General features: G+C 36.7%; 1 protein-coding gene across 2 annotated transcripts; it reads left to right on the top strand.

Annotated features, from left to right (window-relative positions):
- Positions 1-6526: 6526 nt before the first annotated feature.
- Positions 6527-23841, top strand: LOC114284466 (8-hydroxygeraniol oxidoreductase). Of its 2 annotated transcripts, none has more exons than XM_028227360.2 (7): positions 6527-6719; positions 6984-7126; positions 8100-8137; positions 10263-10734; positions 11175-11498; positions 11909-12067; positions 23492-23841. In XM_028227360.2, the coding sequence occupies exons 1-7, from the start codon at positions 6674-6676 to the stop codon at positions 23600-23602; spliced, it is 1293 nt and encodes a 430-aa protein (XP_028083161.2). In that variant the 5' UTR covers positions 6527-6673; the 3' UTR covers positions 23603-23841. The 2 variants fall into 2 exon arrangements, with proteins under 2 accessions (XP_028083161.2, XP_082767500.1); XM_082911374.1 differs by having other exon boundaries at positions 6536-6719; positions 6990-7126.
- Positions 23842-24398: the final 557 nt, after the last annotated feature.

Here is a 24398-nt window from a genome sequence, read left to right as displayed (position 1 = left end):
TGGAAAGAGGATACAAAGATACACTTTAAAACACTTTTCAAAATTTTCAGAAAACAGGGGTCTTCGCTCGAGCGTTACTTCCTTCGCTCGAGCGGACTGTAAACTACAGTAAAAGTACTAGATGCACAAAAACCATGCTCAATGGGCGCTCGACCCAAGGTCGAGCGTGAGACACAAGTCCTCGCTCAAGCGTGAACTCTCTCGCTCGAGCGGACTATAAATGTCACGCCCCACGTTTTATTACTCGAAATCATTACCAAATCCATTAATTCACTTCAAGTTCAGAGACAACATGCGGAAATAAACCCAAATATTTGACTAGTAGAATTAAATAGTAATTCTCTCATTCGAATGCAAATTATATACAATATGAGCATCTTAAATAAACTGCCCGTAGGTTTACAATCATTAAAGAATCAAAAGAAGGGTGTAACCCTTTTACAACAATGGCACTCCGCCAACACAAAAGAGGCCCCGTGGTTAACAAATAAGAAGATCCAAATCACGTAGCTCATCCTGACTATCACCTGAAAAAGATTCAACAACGTGGGATGAACGTATAGTCCAGTAGGGATCTCAACATGATTCTCAACAATAACAACTTACAGATAGCTATGATCATGAATGCTCAACATCATACTACAATAGTAATGTGATAGTTTATACAAAATATACATAAGTATGAACTTTTCTCAAAACAGCCATTTCATTCAACGCTATAAGCGATTCATCTTTCTTTTCTTTTCATTATCCCTGGTTCCCAAACTTTTATAACAATAACAACATCTTAGAAAACAATTTCACTAAGCCCACTACCTTTTTCCCTTTTTCCATACTTACAACAGATTTTTTCCTTTTTCAAAACATACTTTCAAATACCCAATTTTCCTTCACACTTTCCCAAAATCTCACAATGGCATTTTGATTTGTTCCCAATACATTCATATTTATACATACATGCCTTTAATAAAAAGGAGATAACAAATCATCAACATGTATATAATCAAGAAATGAGGCAACGCGGCCCTCCAAAACTATAACCATCGCAATCCATGATATACTCAGATACACTGAGACAAAAATAATAAGGCTCTGCTCTACCGGCTATATGCACAGTAAGCCAAGGATACAATTCTCACAATGGTATGCCATTTTACCAGGCGCTAGCTGGAAGGGTATGGTACCTTAGATTCTCAGCGCAGTCAGTTCTCCAGGCGCTAGCTGAAATGTAACAGTACCTCTGATTATAAGCGCGGTGTACAACACCAATAATCACAATACAACAAAACATAACCAACAAGTATAATACATACACATAAGCTATTCAAGATACATAAGCAATGTGTTAAAGTATATGAACACATAGGTGTGTGGAGTACATCCCCTATCTCCTCTCACACACTGGAGTACATCGTCTATCTCCTCCCTAACAATTATACATATATAATGTACCTTAGCATTTCATTACATACAATGTTCAATCGACACTGATGTAATGCATACACAACAATTCAATACAACAATGTCATCCTCCACTGATGACCAAGGACAAAACCTCTAGATGCATGTATTCAATACACCTATTAGAAGAGCCTCAACTCTCAAGCAATCTTAAACCCAACAACGACACTAGTACGATAGGTAAAGGTAAAACCCCCAAATGTGTGTATTCAATACTCATGATATAATAGTTCAATTCTCATATTCATTTTTCAAGACTCCTATAGAGTTAACATTTCGCTTTGCATTTTAAGATCAACTTTCCTAATTTTCCCAAACCAATATATTTGACAACTTATTCCAAACCACTTTTCCCATTTTACAAAAACAATTCCATTCCTTCCATTTTACAAAACCAATTCCATAGGTAATAAAGCCATGACTCATCTCAGTCCAATACATTCATTTCAAAATAACCCCAATGACATAGTTATTCTCTAAACCATTTACACTTTTACACCACCCACTTTAACAATGGTAATTTACAGACATTACTCAACCATATTCCATTTTAATTTACCAAACCAAAATATAAATTAGGGTTTTCTCTTCTTTCCACAATAACATGCTAATTTACATTCCAATTAGCCCAAAGAACTATTAATGATAAAATAATCATTCTCAAACAACCAACCCTAGGTTCCCTCACATGGTTTTCAAAGAAATTCAACATGATATGATTTTTATGCAATACAAAACTACCACATGTCTATCTATAGACGGAGTATTGAAAAAGAACAAGGAGAATCCCTACCTCAAATAGAGAACCCAAGGAGAAGAAGAGAGAAACTCGAAAGTACTCCAAACCCCAATTTTTTCGGATCAAAACGTAGGTCATGCCAAACTCCACCTTTCTTACAAAGGATCTAGGCTAGAAACTCACTAGAGCTAGATGGATTTTTAGAGAGAATGAGGGTTTAGAGAGAGGGGCTACCGATCTAGGGTTTTAAAAAAGAAAGAGGATCAAAAATGGGGAAAAAGACCCCTATTGCGAACTGATATATGCGTTCCTCGCTCGAGCGAAGACGTGGTCACTCGAGCGACCAGACACAAAAAAATCTCGCTCGAGCGCACAAAGGCCTCGCTCGAGCAAATAACATGAAGCTTCAGGTCTGCAACCCAGAAGCACGCTCGAGCGAAGAAGCCCAAAACATACAGCTTGCTCGCTCGAGCCAAGGCTGCATCTGAACAAAAACCTGAAGACACACAAACCTCGCTCGAACGTACAAACCCTCGCTCGAGCGAAGAAGCAACAACACAAGGCTCGCTCAAGGGACAAAGTCCTGGCTTGAGCGAAGAGGCTAAAAACTAGACAGCAACCATATGCTTCCAATCACAACCAACCTGAAACGAATCTGTCCAAAACATCCTATAACTCAAATACAAAGTATTGAAGGATGGAAACAAGCTAAATACAACAACCCACATCTACGGAACTAAGTCCGGAATACAATACTCAATGGAGGGAAAACCGGGATCGCTATAGTAAACGTATGAAAAGTACTGGATACACGCATTTCACGCTCGAGCGCTACTTCTCCCGTTCGAGCGGGATGCATGCACTCAGAGTGTATGCTCGAGCGTGAAGTCTTACGCTCGAGCGTGGGTCCAAAATCTAAAATTTCTAAATTGTCTGGAATTTCCAGATTAGACCTCCAAGCTCAAAATCAACTTTTAAAGTATCAAATTCGATCCTTTTGGGCTAATTTTCTGGAAAACACTTTAAAACTCATAATATGACATGTTTCAAAGATCAATTTACAAAACCAAAGCCCAAAGGTAGTTCAAATAAAACACAATTCCAAAAATGACTTCAAAAACATGATGAACATAATGTATATGTAACATACAAGTGTTCAATTGAAATCAAAGCTTCAAATACTTGATCAAAAGAGTCAATTCACTCAAAAACATGATGAATTCATGAGCTATAACCAAGGTATGGACATGCATGTAGCAATTTCCATGAAAACAAGCTCAAAATGCTAGAACATGTACATGCATGTATGATTTAAGCTTCAATTCAACATTTTGAACCAATTCTAGACTCTTAATCACCAAACTTTAATGAAACATGCAAGATACAACTTAAATACAAGTTCAAAAAGATGATTCTCCTACCTTAGGTCCTCAATTTCTAGAATGGAAGCTCATTGTGTGCAATTACTCTTCAATTCTTCTAATTTTCCAAGCGATTCTCTAGATGAAGCAATTCTCTCTCTTAAGTTTCTCTTTCTCTCTCGCTCGGTTTTGTCTCTAGGAAGATGAATGAATAGTGATGCCAAGCATAGATAAATCAAGACTAATAGATGGCCTAGTATTGTCCACTAATGGCAATATGGTAAATAACTCAAATTGATGTAATACAACTTTTTAATCTAATTTAACCACTCCAAATCAAATTTAAATTAAATCTACCATAAAATCACATAAATTCTAATTAGCATAAAACACTAATCAATTCCTGATTCAGCCGCCGATAAGGCCTTCAATTGGCAGTTTAAAACACAAAACATGAACAGATCATTTAGCAGTCAAACAGATAGATATGCATTTAAACTAATAGACCCAATCAATCAGTTTAGAATTTCGATCAATCAGTTACTTATCATATTCAGTCACAGTTTAGCAGTAATCAGTGGCAAGGGTTGTCACACTATACCTCCTCCTTCGCAAAATCCCTACTGGACAGAGAGACTGAGGCTTACCCTCTCTGCGGACAAGGTTTTTCCTCCTTATAAGCCTCTACCTTCTCGTACTCCAGCTCAGTAAATGCAAGCCCAACTTCTGCTTGCGGCCTTTTCTCACTTGCCTTTCAATGTTCTTGAAGACGATATCCCTCTCAAGAACCTTCGATGAGCTTGTGATATTATGACTCGGGATCACGTCCTCAACCCCATCGCCCAAGCAGAACTCGACCATCGAACTGCACTTCTAACTGTCGAATCATTCCTCCATGATCGTTGATCATGTTGCCATATAGTTAGCTCCACTATGCCATCACTTGCAGTTAGGCTTCTCTCCTGATTTTGAATTTAAATGTGAGTAACCGTTGAATCCACATCATTTTGCATCTCTTTGCTGATTCAGTGCTACGCAGATCTTGTAAGAACCAATACTAACTGCCACATGTATGATCATGATCGAAAACTTGAATAGTCTTCCCGTATTGCTTTTATTTTGCCACGCGTTGAATTGTAATTGGCTTATACAAAATATATAGCCAACAATATTATTTAGGTATAATATATAGTGGATATAGTCTTATGGATGTAAATAAATTTATCATTCAATTGTTAGTAATTTATATATATAATTTTTGGGTTGCTCAAATTGTCACGGTCTAAGCTCAAGCTAACTCGAATTTAATTTGAATTTTTAAATTTTTACCTAAATTTTCACTAAATTAAAAAATAATAAGTTACTTAAACTCAAAAAATATTTGAGTTGAGCACGAATTGAATCTACTCAAATTGCACCCCCACTCGTATGGTACCTTATAAATTTGGTCAAGATGTGGAGCCAGGAAATTCCCAAAGCAATCAATTTTTAAATAATAAAATTTTCTATATTTATATAACTACTTAATTAATTATAGGAAAATTGGTAAAAATCTTTTTTTATTTTTTATATGACATTAGATTCAAGGATTGCTTTATTTGGTGATAAGAATATAGATGAATTTGTTGGGCTAGAAGAACAAATTATTATTTTGAAAGAATTTTTTTTTTTTTTTAATTTTTACCCCAGTATTGCTAGACTGCCAAATCATTGCTGGCCAGTCATCAAAATATTAGTCAAACTTCAAAAAAGCCACCGGAGGAGGGTGGTGGCTGCTGGTGACAACTGGTGGTGATAGTGATATAGAGAGATAGATAAATTTTGTGGGTACATAGATGACATGTGAGCATATAGATGGATGATATATGAATATTTAAATGACACGTAAACAAATAAATGAATATATAGGTGATATAGACAAATAGATAAAGAGTAATATAGTCTTTCAAATTGTTGTTGTTAGTTTGACTCCAAAAGAGTAGAGCTTTGGGTTATTGCCCCAATTTTTTTGAAATTAGACTTATAGTCTGACTGCCCTTAATTATACGAGTAATGTTACACATTATGAAATAAATATCATGAAAAACTTTGAAACTAATTCAAGAGTAATTGCATAATATATAATAAAACATTACAAACTAATTCAAGGGTGGAGATTCTTCATGAAAGCTTTTTATGATATTTCTTTCATGATTTCTAACATTATTATAATTATATATGCATGTCTAATAAATTTTGAAGGAAAAGAATATCTCTAGTCTAAATTTGGAGACACTATTTTCTTGATATGTGAGTTTATCACAGGTCTTATTTTGATAATCCAGATTATTTATTTTGTAAGCCGTGAATGTATAATCATAACCAAATAATTTAATAATATTTATTTTTTTAAAAAAATGAATAATATAATTTTGAAATTAGACCATTTATTTTTTAAAAAGTAAAGTTAATGAAATCATATGATTACAATTATTTGATCAATTTATTTATTTATTCTTTCATAAGCTATACATGTAAATACAACAAAATGAAAGAACTAGATCATCAAAATGGAGAAAAGAAGGGCATCTCATAAATTTCCCTCAACTAATTAGCTAATCATATCAAGTGTGGATGTATATACGTGCTTAAAATTTGTATTGTGGGTTGAAATTGGCCAATATAGATTTAGGGGTAGTTGCCAAAACCGTGCTTCAATTCTTAACTACAAAAATATAATTTGAGAATAAAATTATGTGGTGCAAAAGGGTCACTACTAAGGCCTTGTTTAGGGTGTACTAATAAGTTTACGTTTTTTATCTTTTTATTTTTTTTCATCACATTACCTCTTTATTTTTCTACATATCTTTTCATAAAAAATCAAAAAATACACTTATTTAGATCATCATAAACCACCCTTAACTTAGGTCTTTACATATATAATAGAATATATATATATATATATAGTTGAATGGATATATAAGAGATATGCACCAACACTTTCAACTCACTGCAGCCACTGAAAGAAAAGCCACAATCCCACCCACCCAAGAATAAGCTTTTGGCAGAGCTGAGGTTGGAGGTAGGAGCGGAGGAGGGGCATATAACCATATTTCCCAATCAACCATATATTATGGCTACTAAGAGCACCTCAAATTCAAAGATCATTACATGCAAAGGTAGAGCATAATAAGGTTATATCTATGTAAATTAATTATGATGTTTATTTATTCATATATATATATATATATATAGATGATAAGCATATACAGAGATGTATTACAAAATTTATTTCTGTAGCTCTCCTTTTAATTCGCATATAAGTTGATGATGATTATCATAGATTGATTGATGGTATTAGTATGATTATAAAGAAGAATTTAATGTTGGGAATTGGTTTTGTATGTATGGATATTGGGAATTGGGAAATGGTTGGTGGGCAGGGGCAGTGGTGTGGGGAAAAGGGGAAGGAGTGAAGGTGGAGGAGATACAAGTAGATCCTCCAAAATCATCTGAAGTCAGGGTTAAGATGCTCTTCGCCAGCCTTTGCCACACGGATCTCCTTTGCTGCGACGGACATCCACTCGTCAGTAATTTTCTACTTTTCTTCTTCGCACGAATTATACTTACAAACCTATAGTTTGAAGTTGGTGTCATTCTAGTCTCTAAATTTTTAATTATAATATATTTAATTTTAAATTTTAAATCTTATTTTAAATAAAAATAATTAAAAATATTATTACTTAATTTTAACGGTAAAATCGTCAATTAAATAAAATATACATTAATTTGACAAAATAAATATCAAAAAAATATTTTAAAATTTTTAAAAATTATTTTTACTCGCCAAAGATAAAATTATATAAAATTGATAAATTTTTTAGATATATTTTTTTTTATCAAATTAATTTTTATTATATATTTGGATGATAATTATGTAATGGGTGGTTGTTTTTATTTTTATTAAATTAGTTTTTATTTTTTTAAAAGTCAAATATAGCGATAACTTTGATATTATTATTAAACCAATCCTTTAAATCAAAAAATCTAAAACTAAAAACATTTCATATCTTAAATATATCGATTATACCTTAAAATCTTAACAGTCACTCATTACATGATCATCATCCAAACACATAATAAAAATTAATTTGATAAAAAAAAATTCTAAAAAATTTATCAATTTTACATAATTTTATCTTTGGCAGATAGAAATAATTTTAAAAATTTTAAAATATTTTTTTGACATTTATTTTGTCAAATTATTGCATATTTTATCAAATTAACGACTTTGCTCTTGAAATTAAGTAATGGTATCTTCAATTGTCCTTCTTTGGAACAAGATTCAAAATTTAAGATTAAATGTAGAAAAGTAAAAAATGACACGATTCTCAAACTATAAAAACTGTTAGTCTAATTCGCCTTTCTTTTTCCTCTCCTCTTTTCCTCTCTCTTTTTTTTTATTTATTTTTTATTGTCACATAATTGCTATTAATTACCATGCTATCATATGTGTTCTGATTCTTATATACATAATATGACTTTTTTTTTCTTTTCAGCCTTTGTTTCCCCGAATTCCTGGACATGAAGGTGTTGGGTAATCTCTCTCTCTCAAATACAATATCATACCAACTTTATCAGACAAAATGTCTTTTTTTTTTTTAACTTGTCCCAACTACTAGTCGAAAGTAGCAAAACAACACTACTGGTCAAACCGTCCAATGTTACGTAGCCTTTTTTATAATTTTGTTAAATAAACAATATAAGAGGGCCCAACATTTTTTAATTACTTTGGGCCAGTCTTTTTAAGACCGTAGGAGTTAAATTAATTAAATAAGCATAAAAAAAATAAAATAAACTAAATAAATTAATAAAATAAAATTTCATATTCAAATTATAATTATTTTATTTTTTCTCTCACGATTAGAAGTCATCAAATGGCCCACAGACAAAAAATCTAATATTACCTAACTCGTTCAATCCATTCCATGGCTCTTCTCAACCTGATTGATTGCACAACCTATCTCATCCCATAGAGGATGATTTAGGACTTTGGACAGGGATTTGAAATCGAAGTCCAACTAACCCGACCCGACTCAAACTATCCCTTATGTTGTGTTTGGTTAGAGAGGGATTTGGAAAGAAAAATAGAAAAGATATGTGAAATGTGAATAAAACATGCCTATATTTCACCTAGTTTCACACACCTTTTTCCTTTCCCTTTCCAAATCCCTCCTCAAATCCCCCAACCAAACACAGCATTAAAGTATATATATATATATATATTATCTAAAAAAATAACATTGTTAAATTCAATTTTAATCCATTAAAATTTATACTGTTCCATTTATAAAAAAAAAATACATTTGACGGCCTATATTATTCTTGTAAATTGTACTTTAAAAAAAATACATGAAACACTATTTGTTAAAATAGAATTTGACAGTGACCAGTGATATCTTTCTAACTCTCAACTTTTTACATATAATACTGTCATAATTTGTTAATTTGATAAATTTATACTTTAATTTGATTGTTTTAATAGTATTAATTAATTAGATCATATAAATGATTAAAAACGAAAAAATAAATATGTAGAATTTAATAGTCTAAGTCTAATAATAAATGTGTAATCCGGTTTAGTTTGATTTTGATCCATACGATTTGGGTTTATGGGTGAGACGTGGTTTTAATTTTTTTAAATAAATTCGATTCGTACCAACTCGTTGATTGGCCAAAATCTGAAAAATCCATTAATATATGAGATATGGATATAATAGTTGCAAGTCGGGTAAGTCCGGCCCATCTCATTGATGACTCCTACTCACAACCATTACATCCAAACAAAAAAAAGTCAAAAATTTTGCTTAAACAAAACTAATTTAACTAAAAAACTAAAAAATCAAATTAAATTAATTCTTTTCAAACAAAAACTTAATATTTACATACTATATACTTGTGTAATCTTTTTAAGTGTTTGGGCCGCGATATATATGCGTTCGGACAGATACTCCTCTACCGTGCATATTCAAAAAGCTACCTAGCCCGGGTAGCCTTTTATAACATTTTTCAACATGAATGGTACATAAAATTTACACCACGCCATTTAAAACATAATTACAATGTAATTACAATGATTTGTAAAATTCATTTTAAGATTACAAGCCACAAATTTACCAATTCTAATTTTTACCCCAGAGAGGCATAATACTACAAACATTCTTAACTTAGAATAGTAACTTTCTTACAATTTTTATTTTTTATTTTTAAAGTGCATACCATAAATTTCTTCTATATGTGCATCAAATCAAACAAATGAGGTTGTGAATAATAATACAATTTTTTTATGTACACAAAATTTAATTATAGAGTCGAGCATGAAATTCACATATTTAACGAGTCTCTCATCATGATTCCAATTTTGTAAACTTGGAATACTCCATAATACACAAGTAGTAGTGGTAGTAGGGGTGATTATTCAGTACTCCCGGAGTATGAACACGTGGTGCTCCATAAAATTTTGATTGGTGGAAAGACATAAGGGCCCACGATTTATGTTTAGGATGGGGAAACAACATGGGGCTAACTAATTGGTGATTGGTTTGGAGTATGGACACGTGGTGCTCCGGAAGTATTGAATAATTTTCCGTAGTAGTAGTAGTAATTAATTTGGAGAATCCAAAAAAATAGGTGTAATTGTTGCGGATGGTAATGATATACAGGATAGTGGAGAGCGTTGGAGAAGGAGTGAGGGAGGTGAAAGAAGGAGATACAGTGATGCCGACGTACATAGGGGAGTGCGGTGAATGCGCGAATTGCAGCAGCTCCGTAACCAACTCCAACTTATGCCTCACCCACCCTTTACCCTTCGATGGCCTAATGCCCGATGGAACATCAAGGTTGTCCAAGGCCGCCACCACCACCACCACCACAGCGGCAGCAGCAGCAGCAGCAGGAGACCCAGACCAGAAGCAGATGACGAGGATCTACCACCACTTCACATGTTCCACGTGGTGCGAATACATAGTCATCGATGTTCATTACGTTGTAAAACTTGATCCCAGGATTCCTCTTCCACATGCGAGCTTCTTGTCCTGTGGCTATTCTACTGGTTTTGGGGCTACCTTTAAGCAAGTCGTCATTTGTAAGGGCTCCACCGTTGCTGTCTTGGGTCTCGGTGCTGTTGGACTTGGGGTATTACTCTTTTTACTCATTCTTGTTTGGAAACTTACTATTTTAGTAATTTTTTTATTTTTTATAAAAAGAAATGTAAAAAAATAGAGGAAGTGTAATAATAATTTTTTTTTGACTAAAATACTTAGTTCCCCAACCCCACAGCTATTGGATTAACAATTCAACGGGAATGGAGCACAACAAATACAATTTATCTTTACATCTCAAACTTCATACCACAACACTCCATCACTCAATCCGGTCAACTTAATCCGGCAATCAAACATGATTTTACATCTTCAGTTTGGGAGTATTATATACATACATATTTGATGTGTTGTTAACTAATGACGAAATACAGCAACGACAAAATCCAATAGTTTATTTATTTATTTATATTCCACCCAATCATTCACTCTGAAAATAAAAATGAAAAATGAAAAAACAAATTTGCTTTGCAGGTGGTAGAGGGAGCAAGAATGCAAGGGGCAGGGAGAATAATAGGGGTAGACATAAATGAAAGAAAGCGAGAAAAAGGGCTGGTGTTTGGAATCACCGACTTCATAAACCCCAGCACCACCACTACAGATTCAGATTCTTCTGAATCTAAATCTGAACCTGATGATCATGGAAAACATAATAGTAACAATAATAATAATAATCATAATAAAGCTAGTATTTCAGAAATGGTAAAAGAGTTGACAGGTGGTACGGGGGTGGACTACTGCTTCGAGTGTACCGGTGTCCCATCCTTGGTCAACCAGGCTCTTCTATCCACTAAACTGGTAAACCCTATTGCTGCTAAAACTACCTCCCTACTACTACTCAACTATTCTGTTATGTTCTGTTCTATTTTACAGATTTCTCTGCTCTCCAAAATGCTTTGTTTCTGGTACACCCCTTGTGTTTTACAATGTCTCAAGTTGGTTGTTTCCACTCTTCAAAATGGTTTGTTCAAAATAATAATATTCACATTCCGTTTTTATTAACCTCTCTCAGTCATACACTCTCACACCTGTAAATGTAAACTGATATGATCCCTAGCTACCTAATTGAGGAGATGAGGCTTCATATATACTTACTTGCTAGCTCGTACAGTATTAATTAGTAGTAATACTTTGTTTGGTTTTGATTTTGGTTTTGGTTTTGGTTTATGAATGAATGAATGATCACATGCATGCAAATGCAATCACAGGGAATAGGGACAGCAGTAGCCATTGGTTCAGGAAATGAAAAAAGCGGGGAGATCGACTTAGTTCCCCTCTTGTGTGGTAGGACTCTCAAGGGTTCTATTTTTGGTGGCATTAAAGTCAAATCTGACCTTCCCTTCATTCTTCACAAATGCATAAATAAGGTACTATCTATATCTTCCTCTTCTTGTCTTCTTATATATATATATATATGTGTGTGTGTGTGTGTGCGCGCGCGCGCGCATGAATGAATTCTGCACTAGAAGAGTCGGAGCTCCTTGAATGATGCAAATGATTCGGGCAATCTAGGAATTGCAACTTGAGTGACAAAGACACCGTGAGTGCTGCATGGCTGGGGTTAATTTGGTCGGAAAAGGCCATCCAATGCTAAAGTGAAGAATCCAAGAAAAGAGTAATGCATAGGAATGTAGAGAACTAGTGTTTAGAGAGATTGAATTTTGTCTAAAGAAGATGTGGGGTATGAAACAATGGTGATTTGGGCTATGAAAGTAACCAAAAATAATAAATGGGAAATAAAAACAAGTACACATCAAAATACAAACAATTTACATGATTCGGCCTTATACCCAATACAAAGACAAGACGGTAAGTAATAATACTTTACTATGAAATAAACAAGTTTACAAATGGACTCAATTTGTCTCTTACACCCTTAAACCCAATACACCCACATATATATGGGAAGTGATTGAGACCCCCTCCAATCACCACCTCCACCACCCCCACACACAAGTGGCGGCTGGTGATTGGAGGAGAAGGAAAAAAAAAAAGAAAAAAAAAACTGGCCAATCAGAGAGAGAGGGGATCAAGGAGGTAGGGGGAAAAAGGGGGTCGGGATCATTTTTCCATATATATATACCTAAGTCATTGTATACCTAATTTTTATACAAGAAAAAACTCATTTTATATTTCTCTAGAACACTCACTCTATATTTTTCTCTAAGACTTCTCTCAGTTTCTGAGAGGAAAATTTGTGCCGAATATATGGGCCGACCTAAATTCCACGTGGACCTTTGACCGTGCCATCGAGTTAATATGAAATGGGCGTTGGGCCAAGCTGAATGAGCTTGGACTATGGGTCGAGATAAGTCCACAGATCTGACATAAACCGAGCGAAAGATCTCGACCAAGCTAAGTACGCACAGTGGAGAATGACCGAGCTAAGATGACGAGGGCGACTCTTGACCGAGCTGAAAATCTTAGTCAAGGCGAAAGGTCGCGCGGAGTTTGTTCGAGCAATGAGTAAACAACGCTTGACCGAGCAGAACGCAGCGGACCATACTAGTAGAATTCTTCAAGAGCCAACCAGCCAGAGCTACCTTGGACATAAAGCAGCCTGGGGGCTTAACTAGTTGAAATTAGCTCGATTGAAGGTAGCTCAGCAACTGTATACTGCGTGGCCCAATGAGAGTGTGAGGAGGAAAACCCACTAATAGTACGCATCAATACCGTTTGGTTGTTTTGTCGATACTGCTTGGCAATATTAACGCACACACGTGTAAGCCGAAGAGAGGATAGTACATCTCCATGTCCAAGAAAGGACGAGCAAGGTAGTGCGCGCACAAACTATATAAGTCGTCCGGCGCCTCCATGCAAAAGGTCTGCAATTTTCTCTTTACTCAGAGTTATCCTTGCTTAGTTTTTCTTCTCTCTTTAAGAGTGCTAATTTGACTGTTGGAGGGGTTTTTTCAGCAACACACCTACCGGGTAGCTCATCGTCATTGTGCTTACAGGCTGAATGACATCGTTTAGAGCGACACAGAGCTTGGACACAAGGAGTACGAAAGGCGATGAATATTTCATTCTCATACAATTGGCGTCGTCTGTGGAAATTTCGACATACGAAAACCTTGTCTTCCAAGCTTTTCTGATCACTTTCCATGGCGAACAACGATGACATTTCACTATTCGCCGTCGATGGCATCATGCCAAAGTCTTTTCGGAGGAGTGACAACTTACCCGGTGTTCAGACATGGCTGGACTGGAGACCTCCATCCGCGGGTTACACGAAGATGTGCGAGACAAGTGCACAAGGAGTTCAAGGCATTTCTAGAGCCTTGAAAGATGTCGATGACGACGAAAGTCGCATACTCAGCACTTGGAGAGCAAGCTGTGGGACCAAGACGTCATCATCAGAAAAATGGTGACAGAGGCCATAAAGCACCAACTGAAAGGAAAGGGCATTGCTAGGGTGAGAAACCACAATGAGCATGTCCAGTCCTATCGTTCTAGCAGTCAGAGTAGACAACTAACTTCTTCACTCTCCATCTCGAGGAGTTTTAGAGCCGATGACTCCAATGTACTAGTAGAGGTGTCTCGCATTCGAGACAACAACTATCGTCCCTTATGTCCATTGATGACATCGAGATACTTGTATTCCAATTGATCGAGAGATTTGATGGATTTATTACAGGAGCGAGTGTGCCAGCGGAAGGCTCAAATGGTACCGTCGCTATAGCAGTTGTCTCCCAGAGGTCATACTAGTGAAGATGTCATAATGTTGTCGCTATAGCACTTCCCGCTGGTTTCCACCAGCTAAAATTTACACTCTATGACAGAAAAACTGATCCGTATATGCACATGAGCCACTTCTGGCAAGTTATGGCTCAGACGGAACGATGCGTTGATGTGCCTTATTTTCCCATCGAGTTTAGGCAAATTGGGCCTAAAATAGTTCGAGAGGCTGTTGGAATTAGAAGACATTCAACGAGATACATGAATGCGCCACCAACTTGGCAATCATTCATTACAAGTGTAACGCCCCAATTTTTATACCCAAATGATAATACGATAATCATGGTTCTTTAAAGTAAAACTAAAAATAAATCTCCAAACTTGCATTACATGCTACAAATAGTCTTCAGACAATAATACATTCACTTCAAATCAAAATAACATAAACAAATAGATACCCCCAAAGGTTTACAAGTTTCCAAGGCTTAGGTTTGGTTACACAAAATGGTTATTCAAACCTACACAAATGTAGCCCTTGGCTTACAAACAGAGTTACAGCAAAATGAGAGCATTGTACTCTCAACACATATTTTCTCGCCTTTAGTTAGGCGGAATCACCACATCTTTTCCTACACAAAAATCCCGTAGGGTGAGCATAAAGCACAGTAGGAAATCCTTAACAAAGTATATACATTTTATACAAGTCTCAAGAGATGAATGCACATGTCATGCTATGTCTTTTTGCAAATAAATCATGTCTTTATCTTTTGAAAACCATCATGCTCAATGATACCATGAAATGTCCATTGTTCAAAACTTAACAATTTAATTCAAGGGGCGGTAAATACAACTTTGGTAATCCTTAGGTCGGTGTCTGCAAGTAGACTATACGAGTACTACCAAATTGTCATTTTTACCGGTATTAACCGGAAGGCTCGACACCTATCCGCGCAGGTTTTCGGTCTTTCACCCCGGACTCTCAGGCCAACTTATTCAATATCATCTACACCACCTATCAAGACTTACCAACATATTTACCCCAAAACCATTTCATGAAAACTTATTTCTTAACATTCTTTTCTCACTGTAAGTTTTCAAATCAACTTTCAAAGTTTAATGTAATCAAATGAATTGATATGCGAATTTCACAAGATGAATATAAATACTTTTATTCCAATTCATCATCCAAGGAATAACACAATTCCCTTTTCTCAAGTATCCTCAACAATTAGTTATTTTAAGACTATTTCAACGTTTTGAACAATAATTTCCAAAATGAACAACAATTCTCATATTCCCTGAAATTCATTATTTATATTAATATAAATTTTTTTTTTCCAAACATCCATTTATTTTGACACACAAAATAAATATAATAATATCATTCGTGAATTTTCAATCTCTTTTAAAAATTCCCAATTTCTAGGTTTTCTCACAAAAACTATACAACTCAAATCTTTTGAAAGAAAACTTTTCAAAATCATCTTTTCTTCAATCAACGAAGATCAAAACCCATAAGATCATTTTAAAAGAACAAGAGACAAACTCACTTTCAAAATCACTCAACTTCTTGAATCAACAATCAATTTTCAAAGCTACCGAAGGATGATTTCAAAAATCATCTAAATCTTGCAAAAATATGTATATACAACTCTAAGAACATCCCTACCTCAAGTATTGAAGAAGAATTTAGATGAAACCCCAAAATCAACGATGTCTAAACTCAATCTTCAACACACACAACGAAGCCCTCGAGATGATAACCAACTTTGGTGAAGAACTTAGGTCTAAATCCCAATAGATTTGGAGAAATCAAAGAGAGAAGATGACTTCTAGAGAGAGAAGCTCCCGATCTGGAATTCTGAAGAGTTTTAGAGAGAGAGGATTGAAAAGTGATTTGAAATATCAGATTCACGAACTGATATAACATGGTCCACTCGAGCGTGAAAAACCCTGCTTGAGCGTCAAATACACATTCCCAGTACTTTTGCAGACAGGTCAAACTTCTAGAACCAAACATTCTCCGCTCGAGCGCATAAATGGCCACTCGAGCGGACAAGCAACTTCGAATGCATTTTGCATTTTTACTTCGGGGGCGCTGCCCCTCGACCCCGCTAGGGCGCTACCCTCTGGACCCCCGCGAGCTAACCGGGCAGCTCGGTCCTCGGCATAGTCAACGAAGTGGCAAAACATGAAAAATACGCTATAACCCGATACAAACATTACCTGTTCCAAACACCGCTACAACCCGATAACCAAAATAAGGGAAATACAAGGAACTAAGACACGTAATACCGTTCAAAACCATACCAACCCGAGCTCGGAACACCACAAAGAGACGGGTCAAAACTAGGATCGCTACAACAAGTGCGATCTTCCAGTTGGATATAGACTGAGGGACTCGCTCACGATGAATTAGCCTGCAACTACGGAATCTCTCATGCAAAGGATCAATGAACACATCTAGGTTGAAGATAACACGGCCGTAGCCACTATGAAGACAAATCTGGTAGTGGTGGACAAAGAGAGTAGCTGGAAAAGTCCACTCGGTTGGACAAGAGGACAATCGTCCAAACAATTAAGGAAAAGATCAAAACCGCGGTGCAAATCGCAATAGCCAGAACAAGAGTTCTAACAATGACTGGGATAACAATCCATGTGACGTGGAGGATGATGCGAAGAGAAAGTTAAAAGCCCGGACTGACATCACTACGATCTTCAAGTTACCAATATATCTCATATTGAGTGAAATCCATGACGAGGAATATGTCCAGTAGCCGGCCAAGTTGGGGGATGCCCCTAAAGGGTTTAATCTGAGATACTGTTTCATTTTTCATGATGAGCACTTTTCATGATGAGAGAGGGCACCAAACAAAAGATTGCATGTCGTTCAAACTACACTTAGAAAAGTTGGTGGCTACAAGGCATTTGGATCGTTACGTTGATGAAGGGGTCGGGCGGCTTCTTAAGAACAGACCTTGCCAAATGGCTTGGCAATCAAAGATGTCCTTCCTCGAAGAGTCATCAATTGAAGAGAACTAGGGAGATCGGTTTTGGAAAACATCGGTAAGAAGGCCGAGGAAAAGAGGCACCAAACTCGCAGGATATAAATAGCCGATCTATTCCCAGAACGTGGAACACTGCCAATCTGAAGTTTTATTTTTGTAATCCTTTCCACTATTGATGTAATGAAACAAGTAGACCGTTTTATTAAAAATTACTGTATTTTTGCCCCGTCGAACAGATTTAGCGTGGTCCAAGGAGCAGATCATTTTGACGAAAAGATTAAAATTCCTTATCAAACAGATTTTGCTCAAAAAGAGGTTTATTGATGGTTTTGATCAACTTTGGAATTCCTCGCCTGGCTAATTTTGCTTGGCAAGATGAAAGTTGGTGTTTTGTTCAACTTTGAAATTCCTTGCAGGGCTGATTTTGCTCGATAAGATGAAAGTTGGTATTTTGTTCAACTTTGGAATTCCTTTATGAGTAGATTTTGCTCAGTAAAATGTTTGTTGATGGTTTTGATCAACTTTAGAATTCCTTGCCGGGCTAATTTTGCTCGGCAAGATAGAAGTTGGCGTTTTGTTCAACTTTAGAATTCTTTGTCAAGCTGATTTTGCTTTCCAAGAAGTCTTGCCGAGCTAATTTGCTGGCCTAGAAGAAGTTGTTGCGTTGATTTGGCTCGCCAACTTTAGAATTTCTTCACAACATGATTTTGCTCGCCAAGAAGTCTTACTGAGTTGATTTTGCTTGTCAAGAAGTCTTGTCGAGCTGACTTTGCTCTGCTAACTTTAGAATTTCTGGTTGAGATGATTTTGCTCTCCAAGAAGTCTTGCCGAGCTGAGTTTGCTCGCTAAGAAGTCTTACCGAGCTGACTTTGCTCGCCAATTTTAAAATTTCTTGCCGAGATGATTTTGCTCGCCAAGAAGTCTTGCCGAGCTGACTTTGCTTGCCTACTTTAGAATTCCTTGCCGAGATGATTTTTTTCGCTAAGAAATCTTGCCAAGCAGATTTTACTCGCCAACTTTAGAATTATTTGTTGAATTGATTTTGCTTGCCAACTTTAGAATTCCTTGCCGATATGATTTTGCTCACCAAAAAGCCTTGCCGAGCTGATTTTACTTGCCAATTTTAAAATTCTTGGCTGAGTATATTTTGCTCGCCAAGAAGTCTTATCGAGCTGACTTTGCTTGCCAACTTTGAAATTCCTTGTCAAGCTGATTTTGCTCATCAAGAAGCAAGTTGCCGAGCTGATTTTGCTCGCCAACTTTACAATTCCTTGTTGAGAAAATTTTGCTCACCAAGAAGTCTCGCTGATCTAATTTTGCTCACCAAGAAGTAAGTTGTCGAGCTGACTTTGCTCGCCAATGTTGAAATTCCTTGCCGAGCTGATTATACTCACCAAAAAGTAAGTTACCGAGCTAATTTTGCTTCGCAACCTTAGAATTCCTTACCGAGCAGATTTTGCTCGCCAAAAAGTAAATATCGAGCTGATTTTGCTTGCCAACTTTAGAATGTCTTGCCAAACTGATTTTGCTCACCAAGAAGCAAGTTGTCGAGCTGATTTTGCTCGCCAATTTTAGAATTCCTTGTCGAGTTGATTTTGCTCGCCAACTTTAGAATTCCTTGTCGAGCTGATTTTGCTTGTCAAGAAGCAAGTTGTCGAGCTGATTTTGCTCGCCAACTTTAGAATTCCTTATCGAGCTGATTTTGCTCGCCAAATAGTAAGTTGCCGAACTGATTTTGCTCGTTGAGAAGTAAATTGCCGAGCTAAGCTGATTTTGCTTGCCAAGAAGTTGCACTGATTTTTCTCGCCAAGGAAGTTATCGAGCTGATTTTGCTCGCCGAGAAGTAAATCACCCAACTAAGCTGATTTTGCTTACCAAGAAGTTGCGCTAATTTTGGTCGCCAAAGAAGTTGCTGAGCGACTTTGCTTGCCAAGAAATTGTTGAGCCGATTTTGCTCGCCAGCTTTCGGCGGAAAACTGATGATTTGTTCAGTCAAAGATAATTCTAACCGAGTAATGGACGCGGTCCAAGGGCAATCTATTTAACTTGGATCACTACTTTGCCTTTGTAAGTTTAAGGCAGGATTGTAGAGTTGATCTCAATAACTTGATATTTGTCTATACTGCGAGGTCAATATCATGCATCGCTTTTTTGGTTGACACTTGCATGTCTTTTACAAGGTCGACATTCGAGCTTCGTTTGCTCAGTAGACATCCAAGCACCATTTGCCCAGTCCAACTTGTTAAAACTCCATTTGCAAGGCCCATTTGCATGGTCCGTTTACAAGGTTACCAGAGTTAAGCCTAGCAAGGTCCGTTTACAAGGTTGCAAGAGTCAAGCCTAGCAAAGTCCGTTTGTAAGGTCCATATGCAAGGTCGCCAGAGTTAAGCCTAGTAAAGGCGAGCCCATGACATCAAGCGTCAAGCCAGAGTGGTTCATGACCAAGCAATAACTCATGACTGAGATTGCGATGAAGTAAATCAAATCAATGCCAACCGAGTTGAGAGATTGCTAATTGCACCAATTGAGCTAAAGAGTAAAAGAGTTGGAATAAGTTTTGTTTGCACAATTCTACCAACCAATCACTAAGATTAAGATACGTAGTCAACCATTTTATTCTCGGCCAAGAATAATTTATCCTCCAAGTCATGGGCCCAAACAAATACTTCAAATATTCCCTCAGAGAATTGAAGCCTAACATCCAGCTCGACCGAGCTAAGGATTAACGACGATAGTCAAATGGAGCTCATGGTAGACATGCAATGGTTTATGGGTTAGGCCGAGGTGGTGTGAACATCACCGAGTTAGTGCTCGGCCCATTCTCACGACTAGCCGAACAAAACGAATAAAAAATGACTCACGACATCAAAGATTAAACCAGGGACTGACCGGGCATGGTGCTGAAGAGATGAAACCAAGTAACAACCTTGAGCAACAAAAACTCTTGGTTCTTTCGACCGAGCTTGTGTACGTTAATGAACCAATTTGTAAACTAATCAAGACAGTATTGACCGAGCTAGTGAATCGGTGAATATGGGCAACTCATAAAATGAACTCCTACATCGCCGAACGTGAGTTGGGTCAAGTAAGAGATAATACATCAATCAAGTCGAGAATTTGGACGCACAAAGTACCCAACCAAGCCAAGAAGAACGCAAATCACACTCATGGGCGAAACAATCAACCAAGCTCAACCATGGGATAACTGAACCAGATTCGAGCTCAGCTTCGCAAGAACTTGGCCCAAGAAGTTCGACTAATCAGTTAAGGTGAGGTACTTCAGACCTCGCCCGAGCCACCAAGGGCATCAATCTTACTTCGGCCCAATAAAGTTGGCCTTCTGAGATGGCCAAACAACAAGGATTGTAGATCCATGAACACTCTTAGGCTGGGCAAAAGACCAAACCGAAGCACCACCAAGCTACTTAGCCAAACCAACAACCAAACCTAACTGAAGCACACCAAATTGAGCAACAACGTCAATTCGATGAACTAAGCAGAAAGGCAAAGAATCGCAGCCGAACTAAGCCCGCGCCTCAGAGATGAGCTGGGCTAAGCTAGAACGAGGATGTTTCTCTTAATCGGGCCATGAATTTAGCTCAGCACAATAAGGTAATCCGGATCATGCTAAAACAGACGTAATTGAGGGGCAATTGAGAGGAAAATTTGTGTCAAACAAATGGATCGACCTAAATTCCATGTGGACCTTTTACCATGCCACCGAGTTAACATGAAATGGGCTTCGGGCCAAACTGAATGAGCTTGGACTAGGGGCCGAGATAAGTCCACACATCGGACATAGACCGGGTAAAGGAACTCGACTGAGCTATGTATGCGCAGTGAAAAGTGACTGGACTAAGATGATGAGGGTGACTCTTGACCGAGCTAGAATCTTAGTCAAGGCAAAAGGCCGTGCAGAGTTTGTCCGAGCAATGAATAAACAACGCTTAACCAAATAGAACACAACAGATTGTGCTAGTAGAATTCTTAGCTTGGACATGAAGCAGCCTGGGGCTTAACCGGTTAAAATTAGCTCGGTTGAATGTAGCTCAGCCATATACTATGTGGCCCAATTGGAGTGTGATGAGGAAAACCCGCTAATAGTTCATGTCAATACCATTTGGCTGTTTTGTTGATACTGTTTGGCAATATTGACGCACACACGTGTAAGGCGAAGAGAGGATAGTACATCCCCACATCTAAGAAAGGATGAACAAGGTAGTGCGTGCACAAATTATATAAGCCGTGCGGCACCTCTGTGCAAAAGGTCTGCAATTTTCTCTTTACTAAAATCTATCATTGCTTAGTCTTTCTTCTCTTTTTAAGGGTGCTAACTTGACCATCGAAGGGATTTTCTGGCAACACACTCACTAGGTAGCTCACCGTCGTTGTGCTTGCTGGCTGAATGACATCGTTCGGAGCGACACAAAGCTTGGACAGAAGGAGTACGGAAGGCTACGAATATTTCCTTCCTGTACAATTTCTATTGTTCTTAAACTACGAAATCAATAGTTCCTATTTATAGTTGAGCTCCAGAGACTTAACTTGCAATTATAGAGAGTTGAGGACCTTATATATAAATACATGAAGTACCTAAATTCTAGTACAATTTTGGCTGAAGATGTAATACACACGGCATTTACAGTAGGTGCATGTCCTAACCATTTTTCTATCCCTCCCATGTGTGAAACAATCTCTATTGTAGGTTGGCTAGTTAGTGTAAATTACTATGTCACCTAAACAATATAACCCCTCATTTGTTGACAAAACAATTGTTGGAAATATTTTTTCGATAATAATTAATTTAACAGAATAATAAAACAGAAAATAATTAAATACAGAACTAGAGTTAACTTACATCTTTCTGTAGAATCAAACTTAGAACAAATTTGTGATTGAGGCCAGTGTTTGGACACTGTGTCTTTAAGACAAAAATTCGTCCTCTCCTAGGTGCTTGAGAATAACGGACGTCTTGCCTCCAGGATTCAACAATCACCCCAAACAGATGCAGCACCGCGTACAGTTTGTACAGCAAACCAAGCTGTGTTATCAATGTTTCAGTATATAGACACAAAATGCAAGATGAAGACTGTATGAAGCAGCAATTGGAGAAGACTGAAAAGGAAACGGAAAAACTATCTTTTGTTTTGGAATGGGGGTTTGATATATATAGGCAGAGAAGTGCCTTTTCTGGAACAGAAGACCGTTGTGAAGAACAGTCACCAGATCGGAGACGCGACTAGTCGGAGAATGAGAAGAGTTGCAACCGAAAAAATTTAAATTTCAGATTTTGAATTTTCCCGCAGAAAATTATTCAAAATAATTTTGGAGCAAAAAACAAGGACAGGTTTGACCCATACCCACACCCGTGCCTGCCCCGACCGGACGGCGGCGGCGCCGTGCGTGTGTGGTGATGGTTTTGGGTTTATCCATAACTCCTCCTCCTACAAAACTTGGGTACCCCTTGGGGCCCAACCCAAGGTCTCCAACTTAGAGCTTATATACTCATAGAAACTCTTCCATGTTTCCTATGTGGGACAAGGTTTTAGATACCAACTCATGGGAACCACGCCAAACATTTTTATGTTCATAAGGCTCACTTTGGTATCAATTTCTCATTCACTCGAAAATGGTTTTGACCACCCAAGTGTCTATTCTTGTTCACCACATGGCAAGGAACATGTTGCCACTCGGACCCACCAAAACCGAGGTGTGGGTCCTACATTAATGATAGCTCAAAACTACCAAAAATTAATGGTGATAAACCATTTTTCTCTAACAACAATACCTACCTTACTCTCCAAACTGCATATGGGATAACTACCTTATATGCTCCTTTGCTCAAGTTATCAACGAGCCTTAGAGTGAAAAATAATAATACTAATAATTAAGCTCAAAATATTTAAAATTTAATTATTTTTCCATTGAGAATTCTCAGCGAAACAAACTACTTGAATAACATTGACACAAGAATTTTATTACTAGTAATGAGATTCTCATTTCTTTCAATATTCCTGTCATTCAAGCATAGCCTAAAATAAAATTTATTGATGATTGGTACAAGCCACAAGGAAAGACCTAACAAAGTGTTGCAAATTTCTACAGGAACTCAAGCTGGATGAGCTTTTGACTCACCAAATTTCACTTGATGAAATAAACAAAGCATTTCACCTAATGAAGCAGCCAGACTGTGTAAAGGTTCTCATCAAGTTTTGAGCTCTCTCCCATAAATGTTACACCGTATGTGTATTAATAAGAATATGTTTATTAGGTTTTCTTTTCTTACTTTCTTTCTTTTATTTTTTTCCTTTTGTGTATTGTATTAATAATCAGACTATAACAAGCATGTTTGGGTCGGGTTTTTATTTATTTTTTTATTATTGTTCTTTTTTGTATCATAGAGAAAACATTTCTAGAATGATATATATTATATAATACGGCCTCGTTTGGGAACATACTATTTTAGTAACTTTTTAGCTTTTTGGCTAAAATATAAGTTTAAAAAACTATATGTTTAGGGTGATTTTTTGGCTTTTTACGAAAAGATGTGTAAAAAATAGAGAGAAAAGAGAATCTTTGATTTTTTGGTATAGATTATAAGCTTTTTGACTTTTTTAGTAGCTTTTTGCTAAAATGTTAACTTGCGAAATGAGTCCTTAAATAAATAAAAAAAACACTCATTAAAGAACTCATTAAAGTGAAGGTCCACATTATTGCTTTTTTTTATATATATATTTATATTTTTTTAAGTGAAGGTCTACATTAAGACACAAGATTCTATATTAAATTCTTTTATGAATTTTATATTTGTTTATCATTATTTTTTTTGAAATTATGAAAATAATAATGGGTGCTTATTTGGGGAAGCATTTTTGTGCTTGTATTTGTATTGTAAGAACTAGAAAGTAAAATTGTCCATTTTATTTGTCTAATTGGATAATTGAGATCCGTGCGTAGCTTGAATAAAAAACTAGATGGCTGAGATCCGTGTGTAGGGGTGTAATTTTGACCC

This window comes from Camellia sinensis, unplaced genomic scaffold (assembly GCF_055761805.1).
Source record: "Camellia sinensis isolate YWXY unplaced genomic scaffold, ASM5576180v1 Unanchor11, whole genome shotgun sequence".
Lineage (NCBI taxonomy): Eukaryota > Viridiplantae > Streptophyta > Magnoliopsida > Ericales > Theaceae > Camellia > Camellia sinensis.
This window is presented reverse-complemented; position numbering and strand designations above follow the sequence as displayed.

What these genes read in the sequence shown, in the direction of transcription:
- LOC114284466 (XM_028227360.2), top strand. Translation starts at nt 6,674, where the DNA reads ATGGCTACTAAGAGCACCTCAAATTCAAAGATCATTACATGCAAAG. An exon ending in GCTGCGACGGACATCCACTC is followed by an intron (nt 7,127 to 8,099) that starts GTCAGTAATTTT and finishes TTTTCTTTTCAG; the next exon opens with CCTTTGTTTCCCCGAATTCC. An exon ending in CCTGGACATGAAGGTGTTGG is followed by an intron (nt 8,138 to 10,262) that starts GTAATCTCTCTC and finishes AATGATATACAG; the next exon opens with GATAGTGGAGAGCGTTGGAG.